At 47.9% G+C, this 23,725-nt stretch overlaps 1 protein-coding gene across 1 annotated transcript; it reads left to right on the forward strand.

Annotated features, from left to right (window-relative positions):
- Positions 1–2,000: 2,000 nt before the first annotated feature.
- Positions 2,001–22,286, forward strand: LOC123486366 (F-box only protein 10; the record flags this gene model as incomplete). The annotated part of the gene is given in 20 exon segments (XM_045217683.1): positions 2,001–2,219; positions 2,552–2,621; positions 2,623–2,679; positions 2,681–2,702; positions 5,178–5,284; positions 5,533–5,642; positions 12,334–12,492; positions 13,736–13,806; positions 13,973–14,076; positions 14,078–14,110; positions 14,112–14,127; positions 14,208–14,363; positions 14,366–14,440; positions 14,481–14,504; positions 20,100–20,281; positions 20,283–20,306; positions 20,308–20,412; positions 20,499–20,662; positions 21,418–21,490; positions 21,492–22,286. Coding segments are annotated over 20 exon segments (1,888 nt in total), but the record flags the coding sequence as incomplete, so codon positions are not given.
- Between the last annotated feature and the right edge of the window lie 1,439 nt (positions 22,287–23,725).

Below are 23,725 nucleotides of genomic sequence, written 5' to 3' on the forward strand. Positions count from 1 at the left end.
AGGAGAACAACATTACCCACAAGCACCTGGAAAACAAAGCAATGAGCTCTTGAATGGTTACGGAGAACACCATTATTCACAAGCACCTGGAAAACAAAGTAATGAGCCTCTGAATGGTTAAGGAGAACACAATTATTACCGCAAGCACCTGGAAAATAAAGCAATAGAGCCTATGAAGGGTTACAGAGAACACACAAAAAGCACCTGGAAAACAAAGCAAACATTGGAATGGTTACAGAGAAACACCATTACCCATAAGCACCTGGAAAAAAAAGCAATGAGCCTCTTGAATGGTAACACGGAGAACACCATTACCTACAAGCACCTGGAAAAACAAATAATGACATGAATGGTTACAGAGAACACTATTACCTACAAGCACTGAAAAACAAAGCAACTGAGCATCGGAAATAGCTGACAGACAAAAAGAAAAACAATGATAAATGCATGAATAAAGGACATTTTTTTAATCAAGGGTGGCAAAGTAAATGGTGTAAATGAGGAAGTGAAAGGAAACCTATGAGCTTGAAGGAGTTAGCTGTGGCTCTAGATTCAGTACTACCGAGTGGACAGAGTTAACGACATCTAAATAAATGGTTTAAAGCCATTACAGAGAGGGGTTTTTTCATTTGGAAGCTTTTATTTTCATATTTACCACTGTAAAACATATTTGCCACCACATTTTATGTCAAAGTAGGAGAATGGTTAAAATTAGCATTATTTAGGGGGTAAGATCATTCAGGGAGCTGAGTGCCTAAGTAATTCATCCGCCCTTTTTGGCTGTGGATGGACATATACTTTTCTAAGTCAAAAGGATTTGTAATTGGCATGTAGGCTATTTGGCAAGCTTGACGCGAATACAGTTAGGTAGTAAAGTGAGGGTTATAATAAGAGACAGCCTAAAATAATGAAAAGAAAAACCTCAATGTAACTGAGATAGATAAAGAAAAAAAATAAAAAATCCAATAATGTATAATATTTGCAATTAATAATCATATCCTCGCTCCTCCCTCCCCTCTCGTTCTCTCCATCTTCATGCTGCCCGCTCCCCCCCCCCCCGGCCCCTCGTTATACGTCCCCCCCCCCCCGCCCCTCTCTGTTCTCTCCGTCTCATCCTCCGCTCCCCGCGCTCGCCCAGGTGTATAAAGGGGGTATGGTTGGTTCAATGGCTCGCCTTGCCGTAAAGGCAGGGAAAATGTGATTTCTCCGTGTATCTAATCTTGATCTCGACTCCAGGCGGATGATAAAAACAAAAAACATGACTATAAATATATACCAAATTCAAAACCACGCTGGGATGTGGGGTTTTATCCAAGTGACTTTAATACGGGTAAGAGTAAATATAGTGTCTACAATGTAGTGAATTAGAGATGTGTGAAGAGTAGACAAAACGTAGATGGGAGAAGTAAATGGTGCCGATATTCTACAATATAGCCAGCAGTAATGAATGTTTTAGAATTAATTGGTTGAAACAAAGTTGCGCCTACAATGTAATAATACAGCCATCCCGACGCTCTGTTGGTAGTTGGTCCGAATTCCCTTGACGATGACAGACGCGGAGTGACAGGAAGACAGTCCTATGTAACTTCATCCTCATCACCGGCCTTTAGTTAAGACGTAGCTTGTTCCACAATGTACCTGACCCGACGACCAGTATTGCTCAGGAGAGAAATGAGCAGAGAGCCTCGTCTTAGAGGTGAGTCAATACAGGACCTCTCATCATTCATGATATAGGCTGTGGAAGAACCCATCACAAATGACGTTAGGTCTAAGTTAGTTAAACTAATTTAGTCTGTCTGTCTGTCTGCCTGGGTATTTAAACTCACCTTGTCGTCTGTCTGTCTGTATAGGTCTAGTTAAACTATCCTAGTCTGTCGCCTGTCTGTCTGTCTGCCTGTATAGGTTAGTTAAATAACCTAGTATGTCTGTGTGTGTGTTGTCTGTCTGTCTGCCGTATCTAAACTAACCTAGTCTGTGTCTGTCTGTCTGTCTGTCCCCAGGCGCCTACCTCCTCTCTCCAGAGCTACAAGTCATTGGGCAGCAGGGAAGAGCAGCAGCAGTGGCGGGGGTGTCAGCTCCCAGTGGAGTGGGGGGCGGGCGGGCGGTGTCTGGCTCTACTACCGAGGGCTGGGCCGCTGCAGCCTGGGTGCAGGGCCTGGAGAGAGCTGGGATCTCCTGGATAACACCGGAGATAGCTCTTGCCTGGGCATGCCCGAAAGGTCCCTAACCCAACTGGCCCAGGAAAGTAGGGAGATGGAGTTTTATTAATATAACAGGGTTAAGGAGGGCCCGAAACACTTTGTTTATTTTATGGTAGTTAATTGCACTACCTGGTGTGTCCAGGTTGAATTAGGCCCCCTGATTAGAAGGAGAGAGAGGATGGAAAAAGTAGAGGTGTTTGGCTCCAGGACCGGGAATTGGAAGAACCCTGAAAACTATAAGGTCCCGGCACATACTCTAACCCGAGTGTTGTCTGCCTGCCTGTCTGTCTGTCTGCCTGTCTGTCTGTCTGTCTGTCCGCCTGCCTGTCTGTCTGCCCAATATGTATCAGCCGGCCCCACCTGGGAGCCGTCATCCTGGAGAGAAGCCCGAGGCATCATGCCCTCGCCAGTCGTACCTGGTCGTACCCACGCCACTCCTGAGCTCCAGACCTCCGCCTGCCTGCACCTGGGCCGACGGGAGGAAGGAGAGGAGGGTGGCAGGTGGGGCCTGGGCGGGAGCGAGACGCTTGAGAGGGTGGGGTGGGTGGAAGCGGGGCGCGTAACGGGTGGGTGCAAGTGAGGAGCAGGCGGAGCTGCTGCCGAAGGTGAGGATGATTGTTTCTTTGTTAATGATGAGTTTGGTATTTTTTTTTTATTTACCTTATTTGGACCAGGTAAGTAGTTGAGAACAATTACAACTGCGACCTGGCCAAGATAAAGCAAAGTAGTGCGATAAAAACAACACAGAGTTACATATGGGGTTAAAAACATAAAGTAAAAATAAACAGAAAAATATATAAGGTGTGAAATGTATTGGAGGTAAGGCAATAATATAGGATAGTGAGAATAATTACAATAGATTAACACTGGAATGATAGATGCAAGAGATGATGTGCAAATAGAGATACTGGGGTGAATGAGCAAAATAAATAATAATATAGGGATGAGGTAGTTGGGTGGTACGATGGGCTGTGTGGCAGGGCAGGGATGAAGGGCTCTGGATGAACTGAGGAAGTTCAAGATGCAAGAATTTACTTAAGACATTCTGTGGAGATTTTATACCAAGAGTATTTATTGGATAATGAGCTCGCTGGTTCATCTAACTAACGGGACGGGGATTTTGCCTGGTCAGTTGAACTGATCGAACAAAGAAAATAATATACCCTATTAACCCTCTCTCCTGGCATACATCTGGTAACCCTCCGTGGGCGCCCTCCCGTCTTTGATGTTCATTACTCATTACTCCCAAAGTCACTAACCTGCCCATCACTATGCTATCCTAAACATCACTAATCTACCTTGACGTAATGGAATGTAGATTCCTGACTCAAACCCACATTTTAGATAACGATACCATAGGAATATACACTATGAAAACCATCATATCATTTCTACTACGGCTAGGGTATATGTATTAACAAGTTTAGTTAAAGGGTTGCTGGGGATTATGGGTGATCAATTTTAAATTAAATGAATTATATATTTTTATTATTGTTTGAATGTAGATTGTTAAATTAATTGGAGCTGGAAACGATGTGTTTGATATCTGTTGGGGTATCAAGTATTGTAATGTAATAAAGAGCTGCAACTTTTTTGATAAATGAAAATATTGAATCTCTTGACTCCTGCCAGGTGCCTGTGGAGGTGGAGGGGATAGGGGGAGGTGGGGGAGGTCTCTGGTCAGTTGGACCAGCAGTGTTAGATTGAACCGTCTTCAAGTGCCTGCATGCTCTCCACCGTTGTATACAAGGTACATCAAATCAGATGACATTTATTTATGAAAAACCCTTTTTTTTTACAACAGAAGTTGTGACAGTGCTTTAAGACTGGCTGGCTGACCGGTGGGGTGCCCTGGCTGGCTGACCGGCCAAATGGGGGTGGCGGGCTGGATCCGCTGGGGTGTCTGGCTAGCTGAACGGCTGGGGTGTGGCTGGCTGACGGGGGCGGGGTGGTGGCTGACGTGGGGTGGTGTTTGATAGCTGACCTGGGGAGTCGGAAGCGATGACGGCGACTGGCCTGACCGACCAACTGGCTGGCTGACCGACTAACTGGCTGACTGACTAACTGGCTAGCTGGAACCGATTGGGGCTGACTGACTAACTGGCCGGCTGACGGCTGGCTGGCTGGCTGGCTGGCTGGCTGGCTGGCTGGCTGGTTGACTAACTGGATGGCTGACTGACTGGCTGGGCTGATGTGTAGTCAGTCAGTTCCTGCGGGTTTTAAGCCTTTAACTGGTTTTTGTACCTTTAGAGGCTCTATAGTGGTATTGTTAATAAAGAGCTTGGAAGTTTACATTTGATCCCCCCCCCTCTGTCTCATTCTCTCTCTCTCTGTCTCTGTCTCTCTGTCTCATTTCTCGTTCTGTTATTCCTCTCTGTCTCGGGCGTGTTCTCTCTCTCCTCTCTCCCTCCCATCATCTCCCCCAGACCGCTAGGTCATGTCCAGTTGGAAACTGTAATCGAGGGAGCCCAGCTGCAGGTGAGTGGCCAGGAATCTGCACCCGCTCAGCTCATACTCTCAGGGAAGCTCCACTCACTTCCTGGGCGTGGCCTCAGCCAATAGGAATGTGATTTCTCAGGAAGTGATTGCGGTCCCGTGATGTGTTGAGGGGCTCCAAAGAGGGAACTGGGCCTGTGTAAACATCTGGGCCGCTCTGGCCCGAACCCACATCCTGGGCCTCCCTGAGAGTGGTAGCCTAGCTGGAGACACCCTGGGCGGGCATTCTGGAGCTTCACACAGAGGGGTTTCGCACGGGAGGACTGGAGGAAAGGAGAAACGGAGAGGAGGAGGGGAGAGGAGGAGGAGGGGGAGGAAGGAGAGGGTCAGGATACGGTGATTGAGGATGGCTGGGGCGACAGGCGCTCTAGATTTGAGGGAGGAGGAGGAGGAGGAAAGAGGAGAGCAAGGTTAGGACAAGGCAACAACAGTCTAAACTACAGACTGGCTCACAGTCACCACAGCCCTCATCTCCCTCAGACCCAACCAGGACCGACAGCCACCCCCCCCCCTCGATCCCGCTGACCCTGGAGATCCGAACCCTGACCGAGGAGCGGCAACGCGACTCCGGAGCCTCCAAGCTGCTGGTGAGACAGTGCAGGGTTGCGGGCCGAGGCGCGCTGTTCGGGGAAGGGAAGGGGGTGTGCACGTGTGTGTAACTACGGAAACGCCGGTTGGAAGGAAACGTGTTCCGGGGGCTGGGACATGTGGAGCACTGGTCCAGAACACCACGGTAACTAGACAGGGTTGCGATGATGGTGGTGGTGATGATGGGTGGGTTGAGTGGGGATATAGTCTGCCTGTTAACGATGTGTAAGATGATTTGGTGAGGAAGAGTGAAGGAGTGCCGAAAGGGGTTGCCCTGCGCCTGTGGCCGGGTCTGATCGCTGACAACAACATCCACAAGGGAGGGATATCCCGCAAGGGGGCGGACCCCATCATCTGGTAGCATATTTATTTATTGCAACGCTCAGTGGGTTTACATCCCTGATGGTAATATTATCGTGGGTTTCACATCCCGATGTCTATATATCTATCCTGTGGGTTTCACATCCCTGATGGTCTATAGTATCTATCTGTGGGTTTTCATCCCTGGATGTTAATATTATCTGTGGGTTTACATCTCTGATGTCTATATATCTATCGGGTTTACATCCTGATGTTATATATCTATCCTGTGGGTTTCATATCCCTGATGGTCAGTGGTTACATCCCTGACATGGTTATATATCATCGTGGGTTTACATCCCTGATGGTTTATATATTATGTGGGTTTACATCGATGTTATATATTATGTGGGTTTACATCCCTGATGGTTAATATATGTGGGTTTACATCCCTGATGGTTATATATCATCCGTGGGTTTACATCCCTGATAGTCTATATATATCTGTGGGTTTACATCCCTGATGGCTCAAATGGGGTAATCCTGAAGTAATATCTATCCGTGGGTTTCACATCCCTGATGGTATATATCTGTGGTTAATCCCTGATGGTCTAGATATCTATCCTGTGGGTTTTATCCCTGATGGTCTATGCTCTATTGGTGGGCTTAATCCGATGGTTATATATTATCCGTGGGTTTTTAATCCCGATGGTTAATATTATGTGGGTTTATCTGATGGTTATATATCTATCCTGGGTGGGTTTCACATCCTGATGGTTAATATATATCCTGTGGGTTTCTTATCCCTGATGGTTTGTATATCTATTGTGGGTTTTACATCCCGATGGTTATATATTGATCCTGTGGGTTTATATCCCTGATGTCTATATATCTATCCTGTGGGTAACATCCCTGATGGTTATATATTATCCTGTATAGGGTCTTCACATCCCGATGTTATATATCTATCCTGGGGGTTTTACATCCCTGATGCTCAGATCTCCGGGGTTACATCCCTGATGGTTATATATCTATCCGGGGGTTTCACATCCGATGTAATAATGGTTTGACATCCTGATGGTTAGTATATTATCCTGTGGGTTCAATTGATGGTTAGTTATATATCGTGGTTATCCTGATGGTACCGGTACATCCCTGATGGTTAGAATCTATCCTGTGGGTTTCACATCCCTGATGGACTAAAACGTGGGTTTGATATCCCTGATGGTCTATATATTTATCCTGTGGGTTTCACATCCCTGATGGCTAGATATCTATCCTGTGGGTTTCATATCCCTGATGGTCTATATATTTATCCTGTGGGTTTTCATCCTGATGTTATATATTATCGTGGGTTTAGATCCCTGATGGTTATATATCTATCCTGTGGGTTTCACATCCCTGATGGTTAATATATGTGGGTTGAATTCCCTGATGTTATATATATGTGGGTATCCTGATGTTATATATTATGGGGCCTGACATCCCTGATGGTCTAATATTATCTGTGGGTTTACATCCCTGATGGTAATATAGGGGTTTCTCATCCTGATGTCTATATATCTATCCTGTGGGTTTCACATCCCTGATGGTCTAATATTATGTGGGTTTCACATCCTGATGGTTATATATCATCTGTGGGTTTGGCATCCCTGGATGTCTATACAGTGAGCTCCATAATTATTGAAGTGACATTGTTTTGTTATTTTGGTTTGTACTCTAGCACTTTGAGTTTGAAAGGATAAATGAGGGTGAAGTGCAGACTGTCAGCTTTATTTGAGGGATTTTATATATATGGATGAATTGTTTAGAAATGATAGCACCTTGCACATGGTGCCCCATTTTAAGTGTATTAAATATTGTATAAGATGTGGTAGGAGGTGTTTATTTGTGACGCCAGTGAATGCAGGAGAGCTGTTGATGAATAGTAATGATTTAGACGCTGTATTGCCTTTGGAGGTGTATTGGGGTGTGAAACATGAGGAAGACAGCAGTGTGATGCAAATGAAGTTGGCGTCATAAGGCTCAGAAATGAAAATCAATCAATCAAGGAACATTGCAAAAAAAACCTGGCCATGCCCAAGTCAACAGTTTGGTTAATCATTAACAAGAAAAAAAACAACCATGAACTCTATTATGTCAAAAGACCCGGTAGACAGAGGAAGACCACTGTAGTGGATGACGGAGAATACTCTCTAGGTGAAGAAAAAACCCTGATAACAGCCCAACAGATCAAAAACACTCCCCTGGATGCAGGTGTAGATGTGTAAAGTTACATAGCAGAAGACTACACCAGCAGGACTACAAAGGGTACACTACAAGATGCAAACCACTGATAAGCCTGAAGAACAGAAAGGCAAGATTACAGTTTGCTCAAAAAGCACCTAAAAGAACCCCAAGTTCTGGGAAAAAAATATTGTGGAGAGAGATGAGATAAAGATTAAATGTACCAGAGTGATGGGAAAGACAAAAGTGTGGAGAAAAAAAAAGAAATGCCTATGATCCAAAGCATACCACCTCATCCATGAAACATGGTGGAGGGGGTGTTATGGCTTGGGCCCGTATGGCTGCCAGTGGAACAGGCTCACTTGTCTTCATCGATGATGGACTGCAGACAGAAGTAGAAACAATGAATTCTGGAAGTCTACAGAAATATTTTATCTGCTCAGATAAAACCAAATGCCTCCAAACCATTGGAGGCACCCTAATCACGCAACAAGACAATGACCCAAACATACTGCTAGAGAACAAAGGGGTTTTTGTATGGCCAAAAAAGTGGAAAACTGACTGGCGACAATCACAGATCGAATCCAATTGGAACATGCATTTTACATGCTGAAGAGGAGACTTAAGGCAATAAGTCCCCCCAAACAACGAACTGAAGATGGCTGCAGATAGGTGGCAGAGATACCAGGAAGATAAGGTGGTGATGGGATGACAATGCAGACTTCAAGCAGTCATTGCATGCAAAGGATATGCGACCAAATATTAACAATGATTACTTTATTCTAATTATGTTAAACTGTCAATGATTTTTTGATGCCCGAAAATGGGGGACCATGTACAAAAGCTTCTATAACGTAAAATCGATATGTATGAAAATACCCTCAAATTAAAGCGAATTGCACTTTACCCTATGTATTGTATCTCAAACTCAAAGTGTAGTGTACAGAACCAAAATAACAAAAATAATGGTCACTGTCCCAGTGAATTATGGAGCTCACTGTATATCTATCCTGTGGGTTTCACATCCCTGATGGCTCTATATATATATCTGTGGGTTTCACATCCCTGATGTCATATGTGGGGTTTACATCCCTGATGGTCTATATATCTATCCTGTGGGTTTCTCATTCCTGATGGCTCTATATATCTATCCTGGTGGGTTTTACATCCCTGATGGTTATATATTATCCGTGGGTTTCTCATCCCTGATGGTTATATATTATCCTGTGGGTTTCACATCCCTGATGGTTATATATTATCTGTGGGTCTCACATCCCTGATGTCTATATATCTATCCTGGGTTTCACATCCCGATGAGTTATATATATATTGTGGGTTCACATCCCTGATGTTATATATTATCTGTGGGCCTCACATCCGATGTAATATCTATTCTGTGGGTTTAAGCATCCCTTGATGTCTATATATCTATCCTGTGGGTTTCGACATCCCTGATGCTCTATATATCTATCGGGGATCTGATCCGATGTTATATATCTATCCTGTGGGTTTCACACATCCCTGATGCTTCTATATATCTATTATCCTGTGGGTTTCACATCCCTGATGGTCAATATATCGGGTTACATCCCTGATGTTATATATTATCCTGTGGGTTTCACATCCCTGATGGTTATATATCTATCCCGTGGGTTTCACATGATGTAATATATGTCAGCATCCTGATGGTTATATATTATGTGGGTTTCGTATCCCTGATGGTCTATATATCTGATCCTGTGGGTTTCACATCCCTGATGTCTATATATTATTATGTGGGTTTCACATCCCTGATGGTCTATATATCTATCCCGTGGGTTTTACATCCCGGAGGTCTATATATCTATCCTGGGGGTTTCACATCCCTGATGGTAATTAATATGTTAGTATATATCCTGGGTTTGACATCCCTGATGTCTAATATGTCTGTGTGTTTACATCCCTGATGTCTATATATCTATCCTGTGGATTCAGCATCCCTGAGGTCACTTATATCTATCCTGTGGGTTTCACATCCCTGATGGTCATTCTATTATCTGTGGGTTCACATCCTGATGTTATATATATGTGGGTTTAATCCTGATGGTTATATATCTATCTGTGGGTTTAATCCCTGACTGTCTATATATTATCCTGTGGGTTTACATCCCCTGATGGCTCTATATATCTATCCTGTGGGTCTTACATCCCTGATGCCATATATCTATCCTGTGGGTTTCCACATCCCCTGATGTCTATATATCTATCCGGGTTTAATCCCGATGGTTAATATATCGTGGGTTTGACATCCCTGACTGGTTATATATTATTGGGGTTTCTCATCCCTGATGTCTATATATCTATCCTGTGGGTTGCTCTATCCCTGATGGTCTAATATTATCCTGTGGGTTCAGCATCCCTGAAGGGTCTATATATCTATCCTGTGGGTTTACATCCCTGACATGTTCCTATATATATCTGTGGGTTTCATATCCCTGATGGTCTGATAAGTATATCTATCCTGTGGTTGTCACATCCCTGATGTCTATATATTATCCTGTGGGTTTCTATATCCCTGATGGTCTAATATTATGGGGTTTTACATCCCTGATGGTCTATATATCTATCCTGTGGGTTCTACATCCCCTGGTGGTCTGTACATATTATCCTGTGGGTTTACATCCCTGATGGTATTATATATTATCCTGTGGGTTTCACATCCCTGAGGTATGTATTATTGTGGGTCTCATCCCTGATGGTTAATATACGTGGGTGTCATATCCCTGATGGCTTATGGGGTTCACATCCGATGGAAATATGTGGGTTTCATCATCCTGATGGTTATTATATCTATCCTGTGGGTTTTACATCCCTGATGTCTATATATCTATCCTGTGGGTTTCAGCATCCTGATGTTATAATTATCGTGGTTTACATCCTGATGGTAGGGGTACATCCCTGATGGTATATTATCGTGGGTTAATCTATGGTATATATTAAGTCTGGGTTACATCCCTGATGAGCTATATATCATCCGTGGGTTTCACATCCCTGATGGAAAAATTGATCCTGTGGGTTTCTACATCCCTGATGGTCTATATATTATCCTGTGGGTTTCACATCCCTGATGGTCCATATATCATCCTGTGGGTTTAAGCATCCCTGATGGTTAATATTATTGGGTTCACATCCCTGATGGAAATTTTATATATATCTGTGGGTTTAATCCCTGATGGTTATATATTATCTGTGGGTACATCCCTGATGGTTATATATATGTGGGTTTAAGATCCCGATGGTTATATATTATGTGGGTTTCACATCTGATGGTCTAATATATGGGTAACATCCCTGATGAAAGGGGTTAATCCCTGATGGTCTATATATTATTGTGGTGACATCCCTGGACGCTTCTATATATCTATCCTGTGGTTTCCATCCCTGATGTCTATATATCTATCCTGTGGGTTTCACATCCCTGATGGTCTATATATCATATTCTGTGGGTTTCACATCCCTGATGTCTATATATCTATCCTGTGGGTTTTACATCCCTGATGGCTATATATCTATCCTGTGGGTTTCTCATCTCTGATGTCTATATATCTATCCTGTGGGTTTCACATCCCTGATGTCTATATATCTATCCTGTGGGTTTCACATCCCTGATGGTCTATATATATATATCCTGTGGTTTTCACATCCCTGATGTCTATATATCTATCCTGTGGGTTTCACATCCCTGATGGTCTATATATCTATCCTGTGGGTTTCACATCCCTGATGTCTATATATCTATCTGTGGGTTTCCCACATCCCTGATGTCTATATATCTATCCTGTGGGTTTCACATCCTGATGGTCTATATATCTATTCTGTGGGTTTCACATCCCTGATGTCTATATATCTATCCTGTGGGTTTCACATCCCTGATGTCTATATATCCCTATCCTGTGGGTTTAACATCCCTGATGGTCTATATCTATCCTGTGGGTTTCACATCCCTGATGTCTATATATCTATCCTGGTGGGTTTCACATTCCTGATGTCATATATCTATCCTGTGGGTTTCACATCCCTGATGGTCTATATATCTATCCTGTGGGTTTCACATCCCTGATGGTCTATATATCTATCCTGTGGGTTTCACATCCCTGATGTCTATATCTATCCTGTGGGTTTCACATCCCTGATGGTCTATATATCTATCCTGTGGGTTTCACATCCCTGATGTCTATATATCTATCCTGTGGGTTTCACATCCCTGATGGTCTATATATCTATCCTGTGGGTTTCACATCCCTGATGTCTATATATCTATCCTGTGGGTTTCACATCCCTGATGGTCTATATATCTATCCTGTGGGTTCACATCCTGATGTCTATATATCTATCCTGTGGGTTTCCCACATCCCTGATGGTCATTATATCTGTTTCCTCTCTAGTACACAGCAGCTTGTCAAATGGGTGTCAAATCATATGTCTTTCATCTGGTAGAAGTTACAGGACATGGTGATCTAAAATAACAACTGATCAAACTTTCTCTCTCTCGCTCATACACTCAGTGTAACAGAATACACAGCGGTTTGCGTTCCGGCATCGTGGTCCTTGGCAACGGGAGGGGTTCCATCCGTAGCAACCAGATCTATAACAACAAGGAGGCGGGAGTCTACATCCTGTTCAACGGGAACCCTGTAGTCAGGTAGGAGGGGGAGGAGTCTACATCCTGTTCAACGGGAACCCTGTTGTCAGGTAGGAGGGGGGGGAGTCTACATCCTGTTCAACGGGAACCCTGTTGTCAGGTAGGGAGGGGGAGTCTACATCCTGTTCAACAGGAACCCTGTAGTCAGGGGTAGGAGGGGGAGGAGTCTACATCCTGTTCAACAGGAACCCTGTAGTCAGGTAGGAGGGGGGAGTCTACATCCTGTTCAACGGGAACCCTGTAGTCAGGTAGGAGGGGGGGAGTCTACATCCTGTTCAACGGGAACCCTGTAGTCAGGTAGGAGGGGGGAGTCTACATCCTGTTCAACAGGAACCCTGTAGTCAGGTAGGAAGGGGAGGAGTCTACATCCTGTTCAATAGGAACCCTGTAGTCAGGTAGGAGGGGGAGGAGTCTGCATCCAGTTCAACAGGAACCCTGCAGTCAGGTAGGAGGGAGGGGAGTCTACATCCTGTTCAACAGGAACCCTGCCAGTCAGGTAGGAGGGGAGGGAGTCTACATCCTGTTCAACGGGAACCCTGTAGTCAGGTAGGAGGGGGAGGAGTCTACATCCTGTTCAACAGGAACCTGTAGTCAGGTGGGAGGGGGAGGAGTCTACATCCTGTTCAACAGGAACCCTGTAGTCAGGTAGGAGGGGAGGAGTCTACATCCTGTTCAACAGGAACCCTGTAGTCAGGTGGGAGGGGGAGGAGTCTACATCCTGTTCAACAGGAACCCTGTAGTCAGGTAGGAGGGGAGGAGTCACATCCTGTTCAACAGGAACCCTGTAGTCAGGTAGGAGGGGGAGGAGTCTACATCCTGTTCAACAGGAACCCTGTAGTCAGGTGGGAGGGGAGGAGTCTACATCCTGTTCAACAGGAACCCTGTAGTCAGGTAGGAGGGGTCTTTTGACCAGGGCTCAGTGGTACTAGGAAGACATTTGAGACAGTCTGAAGTGTTGTGGTTTTTCCACTTCAACATGATGATGGCAGTGTTCTGTCTGGAGACATTTAACACTATATCTAGATATTATACATTTATATGATATCTCTCTCTCTCTCTCCTTCCTCCCCCACCTCTTCCCCCCCCACCACCCCCTCCACCACCTCCCCCCTCCACCACCCCTCTCCCTCCTCCCCTGTCCCCTCCCCCCCCCTCCTCTCCCTCCCCCTCTCCCTCTCCCCCTCCCCCTCTCCCCCTCTCTCCCTCCCTCCCCTCCCTCTCCCCTCCCTCTCCCGTCCTCCAGTGGTAACCATATCTTCCAGGGTCAGGCAGCAGGGATAGCTGTGAATGAGAACGGCAGAGGGGTGATAGTCGGTACTTACTAACACACACAACCTGCGACAGCATCTTTACTGAAAATGGAAAAAGTACTTTATGAATGAAATGTATTATTAGTGACCATTATGTAAACGCATGCACTTTAATGCCATCCTCTCCCTCCTCCTCCCTCCCCCTCCCTCTCCCTCCTCCTTCCCTCCAGAGAATGTGATCAGGGGAGAACCAGTGGGGGGTGCAGACATCAGGCGGGGAGGCGACCCGGTCCTCAGGAACAACTACATCTGTAATGGCTACTCTGACGGGGTGTGTGGTGGGGGAGAGAGGCCGGGGGCTCATAGAAGGGGAACCACATCTACAGTGAGTAACACACACACACACACTTCCTGTTCGCTGACGTCACTTCTGTCCTCTCTCTCCTCATCTCTTCATCTCCCTAGGCAACAAGGGCTGTGGTGTGTGGGTGATGTCCTCCAGCCTCCCTCAGCTGTTGGGAAACTACATTACCCATAACCGCATGTACGGGCTGGCCGTGTTCTGCCGGAAGGACCCTGATGGGGACGGGACCAGGAAGTGGGGCAGGAGGGTGGAGGAAGAGGAGGAGGACAGGAGAACTTCCATGAGGAAGGAGAGCTGCTGGCGTGGGAAGGTGACCTTGACAGCGAGGACGAACGCCTCCCGCCCGGAGCTCCATCAGCACGGCTCTGGTGGAGGGAACTGCATTAGCCGCAATGGAGGTGAGACTGTAGACACTGTAGAGCCGCAATGGAGGTGAGACTGTAGACACTGTAGAGCCGCAATGGAGGTGAGACTGTAGACACTGTAGAGCCGCAATGGAGGTGAGACTGTAGACACTGTAGAGCCACAATGGAGGTGAGACTGTAGACACTGTAGAGCCGCAATGGAGGAGAGACTGTAGACACTGTAGAGCCGCAATGGAGGAGAGACTGTAGACACTGTAGAGCCGCAATGGAGGTGAGACTGTAGACACTGTAGAGCCGAATGGAGGTGAGACAGAGCCGCAATGGAGGTGAGACTGTAGACACTGTAGAGCCGCAATGGAGGTGAGACTGTAGACACTGTAGAGCCGCAATGGAGGTGAGACTGTAGACACTGTAGAGCCGCAATGGAGGTGAGACTGGACACTGTAGAGCCGCAATGGAGGAGAGACTGTGGACACTGTAGAGCCACAATGGAGGAGAGACTGTAGACACTGTAGAGCGCAATGGAGGGTGAGACTGTAGACACTGTAGAGGGTAATGGAGGTGAGACTGTAGACACTGTGACCATAGCAATGGAGGTGAGACTGTAGACACTGTAGAGCCGCAATGGAGGAGAGACTGTAGACACTGTAGAGCCGCAATGGAGGAGAGACTGTGATACTGTAGAGCCTCAATGGAGGTGGAGACCTGAGACACTGTAGAGCCGCAATGGAGGTGAGACTGTGAGACACTGTAGAGCCGCAATGGAGGTGGGAGACTGTAGACACTGTAGAGCCGCAATGGAGGAGAGACCGTAGACACTGTAGAGCCTCAATGGAGGTGGAGACTGTAGACACTAGAGCCGCAATGGAGTGTGAGACTGTAGACACTGTAGAGCCGCAATGGAGGTGAGACTGTAGACACTGTAGAGCCGCAATGGAGGTGAGACTGTAGACACTGTGAGAGCCGCAATGGAGGTGAGACTGTAGACACTGTAGAGCCGCAAGGAGGTGAGACTGTAGACACTGTAGAGCCGTAATGGAGGTGAGACTGTAGACACTGTAGAGCGCAATGGAGTGAGACTGTAGACACTGTAGAGCCGCAATGGAGGAGAGACTGTAGAAACTGTAGAGCCACAATGGAGGAGAGACTGTAGACACTGTAGAGCCGCAATGGAGGTGAGACTGTAGACACGTAGAGCCGCAATGGAGGTGAGACTGTAGAGCCGCAATGGAGGTGGAGACTGAGACACTGTAGAGCCGCAATGGAGGTGAGACTGCTAGACACTGTAGAGCCGCAATGGAGGTGGACTGTAGATACTGTAGAGCCGCAATGGAGGTGAGACTGTAGACACTGTAGAGCCGCAATGGAGAGAGAGACTGTAGACACTGTAGAGCCACAATGGAGGAGAGACTGTAGACACTGTGGAGCCGCAATGGAGGTGAGAGAGCTGTAGACACTGTAGAGCCGCAATGGAGGGGGGTGAGAACTGTAGACACTGTAGAGCTACAATGGAGGTGAGAGTGTAGACACTGTAGAGCGCAATGGAGGAGAGACTGTAGACACTGTAGAGCCGCAATGGAGGAGGAGAGACTGTAGACACTGTAGAGCCTCAATGGAGGTGAGACTGTCAGACACTGTAGAGCCGCAATGGAGGTGAGACTGTAGAACACTGTAGAGCCGCAATGGAGGTGAGACTGTAGACACTGTAGAGCCGCAATGGAGGAGAGACTGTAGACACTGTAGAGCCTCAATGGAGGTGAGACTGTAGACACCTGTAGAGCCGCAATGGGAGGTGAGACTGTAGACACTGTAGAGCCGCAATGGAGGTGAGACTGTAGACACTGTAGAGCCGCAATGGAGGTGAGACGTAGACACTTGTAGAGCCGCAATGGGAGGTAGAGACGTAGACACTGTAGAGCCGCAATGGGAGGTGAGACTGTAGACACTTGTAGAGCCAAGCAATGGAGGTGGAGACTGTAGACACTGTAGAGCCGCAATGGGGAGGTGAGACTGAGACACTGCAGAGCGCAATGGAGGTGAGATCTGAGACACTGTAGAGCCGCAATGGAGGTGAGACTGTAGACACCCTGTAGAGCCGCAATGGAGGAGAGACCTGTAGAGCCCAATGGAGGGAGAGACTGTAGACACTGTAGAGCGATCGGGAGGTGAGACTGTAGACACTGTAGAGCCGCAATGGAGGTGAGACTGTAGACACTGTAGAGCCACAATGGAGGCCTGAGACTGTAGACACTGTAGAGCCGCAATGGAGGAGAGACTGTAGAGCCGCAATGGAGGAGAGACTGAAGACACTGTAGAGCCGCAATGGAGGTGAGACTGAGAACACTGTAGAGCCGCAATGGAGGTGAGACTGTAGACACTGTAGAGCGCAATGGAGGTGAGACTGTAGACACTGTAGAGCCGCAATGGAGGTGAGACTGTAGACATGTAGAGCCGAATGGAGGTGAGACTGTAGAGCCGCAAGGGAGGAGAGACTGCTTGGATAGACACTGTAGAGCGCAATGGAGGTGAGACTGTAGACACTGTGAGAGCCGCAATGGAGGTGAGACTGTAGACACTGTAGAGCCGCAATGGAGGAGAGACGTAGGACCGCAATGGAGGTGAGACTGTAGACACGTGTAGAGCCGAATGGAGGTGAGACTGTAGAGCCGCAATGGAGGTGAGACTGCGGAGAACTGTAGAGCCGCAATGGAGTGGAGAGACTGTAGAGCCGCAATGGAGGTGAGACTGTAGACACTGTAGAGCCTTGCAATGGAGGAGAGACTGTAGAGCCGCAATGGAGGAGAGACTGTAGACACTGTAGAGCCGCAATGGAGTGTGAGACTGACACTGTAGAGCCGTAATGGAGGGAGAGACTGTAGAGCCGCAATGGAGGGTGAGAGACTGTAGACACTGTAGAGCCGCAATGGAGGTGAGACTGTAGACACTGTAGGAGCCGCAATGGAGGAGAGACTGTAGACACTGTAGAGCCGCAATGGGAGGGTGAGAGACTGTAGACACTGTAGAGCCGCAATGGAGGAGAGACTGTAGACACTGTAGAGCCGCAATGGAGGTGAGATGTAGAACACTGTAGAGCCAGTAATGGAGGTGAGACTGTAGACACTGTAGAGCACGATGAGGAGACTTGTAGACACTGTAGAGCCGCAATGGAGGAGAGACTGTAGGACACTGTAGAGCGCAATGGAGGTGAGACTGTTGAGACATAAACTGAGAGCCACAATGGAGGAGAGACTGTAGACACTGTAGAGACGCTTTTAATGGAGGTGAGACTGTGAGACACTGTAGAGCCATGCAATGGAGGTGAGACTGGCAGGACTACTGTAGAGCCGCAATGGAGGGAGAGACTGTAGATACTGTAGAGCCGCAAGCGGAGGAGAGACTGTAGAACACTTGCTGTAGAGCCGCAATGAAGGTGAGACTGTGACACTGTAGAGCCACAATGGGAGGAGAGACTGTAGACACTGTAGAGCCCAATGGAGGTGAGATTGTAGACACTGTAGAGCCACAATGGAGGAGAGACTGTAGAAGGCCACAATGGAGGTGAGACTGCCTTGTAGACACTGTAAGAGCCACAATGGGAGGTGAGATTTGCTAGACACGTAGAGCCACAAGGAGGTGAGACTGTAGACACTGTAGAGCCACAATGGAGGTGGATTGTAGACACTGTAGAGCCACAATGGAGGAGAGACTGTAGAGCCACAATGGAGGGAGGAGACTGTAGACACTGTAGAGCCGCAATGGAGGTGAGAGACTGTAGACACTGTAGAGCCGCAAATGGAGGTGAGACTCGTTAGACACTGTAGAGCCGCAATGGAGGAGAGACTGTAGACACTGTAGAGCCGCAATGGAGGAGAGACTGTAGACACTGTAGAGCCGCAATGGAGGTGAGACTGTAGACACTGTAGAGCCACAATGGAGGAGAGACGTAGACACTGTAGAGCCACAATGGAGGTGGAGATTGTGTTTAGACACTGTAGAGCCACAATGGAGGAGAGACTGGTAGAGCCACAATGGAGGTGAGACTGTAGACACTGTAGAGCCACAATGGAGGTGGAGATTGTGGGACACTCTTAGAGCCCAATGGCCAGGTGAGACTGTAGACACTGTAGAGCCACAATGGAGGTGAGATTGCTAGATACTGCAGAGCCACAATGGAGGAGAGACTGCTTAGAGCCACAATGGAGGTGAGACTGAGACACTCTGGAGAGCCACAATGGAGGTGAGATTGCTAGACACTGTAGAGCCACAATGGAGGTGAGACTGTAGACACTGTAGAGCCGCAATGGAGGAGAACTTAGAGCCGCAATGGAGGTGAGACACTGGGTGCGTTCGCATAATTCACTCTGCAATCTACTCCGATTTCAGAGCACTCTCGGTGACAGAGTGCAGAAAAACTGCTGAATTTACAAACGCTCAACACCCGGTTGAATATGGCCGGTGTCAGTAAACGTTGGCAAAAAATATTATTAAATTGTTGCCAGCAGCACAGTTAGTCACCAATGCTCTGGATAACATGAAAAACAGCCTAACCAGCTCTGCTAGGGAGAGTACAATGGTCAGAGTGAGGTGTTCTCTCAGTTGGTGTCTGGAAGTAGCGTAGCAAGCTAGCCAGTTAGCTATCTGACAAAACGCTGTGTAATTCTGCGAACGCCAGAAGCACACCACTGACACTCCAGAGTGAATATACGAACACACCCACAGTAAGACACTGTAGAGCCACAATGGATGTTAGACAATGTAGAGCCACAATGGAGGAGATACACTGTGAGAGCCAACAATGGAGGAGAGACACTGTAGAGCCACAATGGAGGAGAGACCACTGTAGAGCCACAATGGAGGAAGCCACTGTAGAGCCACAATGGAGGAGAGACACTGTAGAGCCACAATGGAGGAGATACACTGTAGAGCCACAATGGAGGAGAGACACTGTAGAACCACAATGGAGGAGATGCACTGTAGAGCCACAATGGAGGAGATACACTGTAGAGCCACAATGGAGGAGGGACACTGTAGAGCCACAATGGAGGAAATGCACTGTAGAGCCACAATGGAGGAGAGACACTGTAGAGCTAGGAGGAGGAGGGGGATTATTTAAGATACTCTTTGAAGAGGTAGGGTTTCAGGTGCTTTGGAAGATGGGCAGGAACCTCAGCTGGTTCCACCGTTGGGGTTCCAGAACAGAGAAGAGCTACAACACCGGGCGTTGTCCAGGGTCAGGCCAAGGTTCTCTGGGAGTGGCCTGACACTGTGGCGTTGTCAACCGTGATGGAGAGGCCTTTGAGCGGGCAGGCCTTCCTCGGGAGGAAGAGCAGCAGCTCTGTCTTGTCGAGGTTGAGCTTGAGGTGGTGGGCCAAGCTGAGTCTGCCAGGCACGCAGAGATGCGTGTCGCCACCTGGGTGTCATAAGGGGGGGAGGAGAAAAGTAGTTGAGTGTCATCCGCATAGCAATGATAGGAGAGACCATGTGAGGATATGACGGAGCCCAGTGACTTGGTGTATAGAGAGAAGAGGAGAGGATCTAGAACAATGACAGCATTGTTGTTAAATCACTGATATGGAATGTAGCAAATCTCTCTCTCTTCTCTTCTCTCTCTGTCTCTGTTTCTCTTAGCGGTTGGTTTGTACGTGAAGAGCAGTGAACCACTGAATGTCGTTGCTAACCTAGTGAACGGTAACCGTGGCGCCGGTGTTGCCGTGCTACAGAGTGGTCAGCTGACTCGACTAGTTGCTAACCGCGTCCATGGAAACGGTCGTGGTGGCGTCACCGTGGAGAGGGAGTGTCGGGTGGAACTCTCGCGGCAACGGTGTGTATGACAACGGGCGGCCATGGCGTTAGTTTCCGGGGCGATGGACAGGTGGTGGAAAACGACGTGGTGGGTAACCGTGGTTACGGGATACGGTTGACGGACAGCGCCGACGTCAAGGTGAGCTGGGCTCAGACACACACACACACACACCAAATCACCATCACCCTGGGAATCAAATAAATACTTTGTGTGTGTGTGTGTAGGTGTTGCGTAATCGAGTCCAGCCGGTGCAGGGGTGTGGCATCGCTGTGCTGGGGCCGGCAAAGGCCGTCGTCCACGACAACCTGGTGTTCCAAGGTCACCCCGGCAACGTCAAACCCCCGATACACCATGGCAATGACAGCAGCGTGCTGCGCAACAACAGCGTGCTGAAACATAGCAACAGGTAGCTAAGCAAACCACTGTCAATGCTACTCACCAAGTATGGTCACTTCCTTCTAGCTATTTCATGGATTAATACATTTTACCTCTCCCCTCTTCCCTTCCCCTCTCCCCTCATCCCTTCTCCTCATCCCTTCTCCTCTCCCCTCATCCCTTCTCCTCTCCTCTTCCTTCTCCCTCATCCCCTCTTCTCCCCTCATCCCTTCCTCTCTCATTCCTTCTCTCTTCTCCCCTCATCCCTTCTCCTCTCCCTCATCCCTTCTCCTCTCCCCTCATCCCTTCTCCTCTCCCTCATCCCTTCTTCCCTCATCCCTTCTCCTCTCCTCATCCCTTCTCTTCCCTCATCCCTTCTCCCTCATCCCTTCTCTTCTCCTTCCTCTCCCTCATCCCTTCTCCTCTCCCCTCATCCCTTCTCCCTCCCTCATCCTTCTCCCCTCATCCCTTCTCCTTCTCCCCTTCATCCCTTCTCCCCTCATTCTTCTCTTTCCCTCCCCTCATCCCTTCTCTTCTCCCCTCTCCCTCTCCCCTCATCCTTCTCCTCTCCTCATCCCTTCTCCTCTCCCCTCATTCCTTCTCTTCTCCCTCATCCCTTCTCCCTCTCCCTCATCCCTTCTCTTCTCCCCTCATCCCTTCTCCTCCCTCTCCTCTTCCTTCATCCCGTTTCCTCTCCCCTCCTTCCCCCCCCCATCCTCCCACTCCCCCTCCCTCTACCACTCCCCTCCCTCTCTGCTCTCCTGCCAGGACATGTCCCTCTTCCCCTCCCTGGGTTTTGGAGAACCCTCCCCGCCCCCTCTCTGACCGTCCTTCATCGCTCCCCCTCCTCCTCCTCCTGTCACCCCTCCCACTTTGCCATCTCCATGACTACCAGGATCACCGCCACCGTCGAGAGCGGTTGCCATAACAACGGCAGCGTCTTCTGCACCATCCTCTGAGGCCCTAGCAAAACCCCGTCCTGACAACAGATTGGATGACCTCCTCACCGGGGCGGGGGGTGGGGTCAAGACTTCAGTTCAGCCCTGACCTCTCCTGACTCGAGACATTCTTTTTTTTTTCTCTAAGAACATTCCAGTGGCATTTTGATCTAGAACACTTGGAACACAGAACGGTTCTAGAACGTCGTCCTCCCCGGGGGTTCTAGAAGTGTCATTGAGATCCCCTCGACTGGAGGAGCTGGTCAGGTGACATCAGTTCGATACAGAACCAACTCTTGACTATACCATGTTTAACCACTGTGACTGGTGTGGTATCATGGACGGTATTCAGCTGTGACTGGTGTGGTATCATGGACGGTATTCAGCTGTGACTGGTGTGGTATCATGGACGGTATTCAGCTGTGACTGGTGTGGTATCATGGACGGTATTCAGCTGTGACTGGTGTGGTATCATGGACGGTATTCAGCTGTGACTGGTGTGGTATCATGGACGGTATTCAGCTGTGACTGGTGTGGTATCATGGACGGTATTCAGCTGTGACTGGTGTGGTATCATGGACGGTATTCAGCTGTGACTGGTGTGGTATCATGGACGGTATTCAGCTGTGACTGGTGTGGTATCATGGACGGTATTCAGCTGTGACTGGTGTGGTATCATGGACGGTATTCAGCTGTGACTTTACCATGTTTACCACTGTGACTGGTGTGGTATCATGGACCGGTATTCAGCTGTGACTTTACCATGTTTACCACTGTGACTGGTGTGGTATCATGGACGGTATTCAGCTGTGACTGGTGTGGTATCATGGACGGTATTCAGCTGTGACTGGTGTGGTATCATGGACGGTATTCAGCTGTGACTGGTGTGGTATCATGGACGGTATTCAGCTGTGACTGGTGTGGTATCATGGACGGTATTCAGCTGTGACTTTACCATGTTTACCACTGTGACTGGTGTGGTATCATGGACGGTATTCAGCTGTGACTTTACCATGTTTAACCACTGTGACTGGTGTGGTATCATGGACCGGTATTCAGCTGTGACTTTACCATGTTTAACCACTGTGACTGGTGTGTGGTATCATGGACGGTATTCAGCTGTGACTGGTGTGGTATCATGGACGGTATTCAGCTGTGACTTTACCATGTTTAACCACTGTGACTGGTGTGGTATCATGGACGGTATTCAGCTGTGACTTTACCATGTTTAACCACTGACTGGTGTGGTATCATGGGACGGTATTCAGCTGTGACTTTACCATGTTTAACCACTGTGACTGGTGTGGTATCATGGACGGTATTCAGCTGTGACTTTACCATGTTTACCACTGTGACTGGTGTGGTATCATGGACGGTATTCAGCTGTGACTGGTGTGGTATCATGGACGGTATTCAGCTGTGACTGGTGTGGTATCATGGACGGTATTCAGCTGTGACTGGTGTGGTATTCATGGACGGTATTCAGCTGTGACTTTACCATGTTTCCCACTGTGACTGGTGTGGTATCATGGACGGTATTCAGCTGTGACTGGTGTGGTATCATGGACGGTATTCAGCTGTGACTTTACCATGTTTAACCACTGACTGGTGTGGTATCATGGACGGTATTCAGCTGTGACTTTACCATGTTTACCACTGTGACTGGTGTGGTATCATGGACGGTATTCAGCTGTGACTGGTGTGGTATCATGGACGGTATTCAGCTGTGACTGGTGTGGTATCATGGACGGTATTCAGCTGTGACTTTACCATGTTTCCCACTGTGACTGGTGTGGTATCATGGACGGTATTCAGCTGTGACTTTACCATGTTTACCACTGTGACTGGTGTGGTATCATGGACGGTATTCAGCTGTGACTGGTGTGGTATCATGGACGGTATTCAGCTGTGACTGGTGTGGTATCATGGGACGGTATTCAGCTGTGACTTTACCATGTTTCCCACTGTGACTGGTGTGGTATCATGGACGGTATTCAGCTGTGACTTTACCATGTTTAACCACTGTGACTGGTGTGGTATCATGGACGGTATTCAGCTGTGACTTTACCATGTTTAACCACTGTGACTGGTGTGGTATCATGGACGGTATTCAGCTGTGACTTTACCATGTTTAACCA

Source organism: Coregonus clupeaformis, unplaced genomic scaffold (assembly GCF_020615455.1).
Source record: "Coregonus clupeaformis isolate EN_2021a unplaced genomic scaffold, ASM2061545v1 scaf1176, whole genome shotgun sequence".
Taxonomy (NCBI): Eukaryota; Metazoa; Chordata; class Actinopteri; order Salmoniformes; family Salmonidae; genus Coregonus; species Coregonus clupeaformis.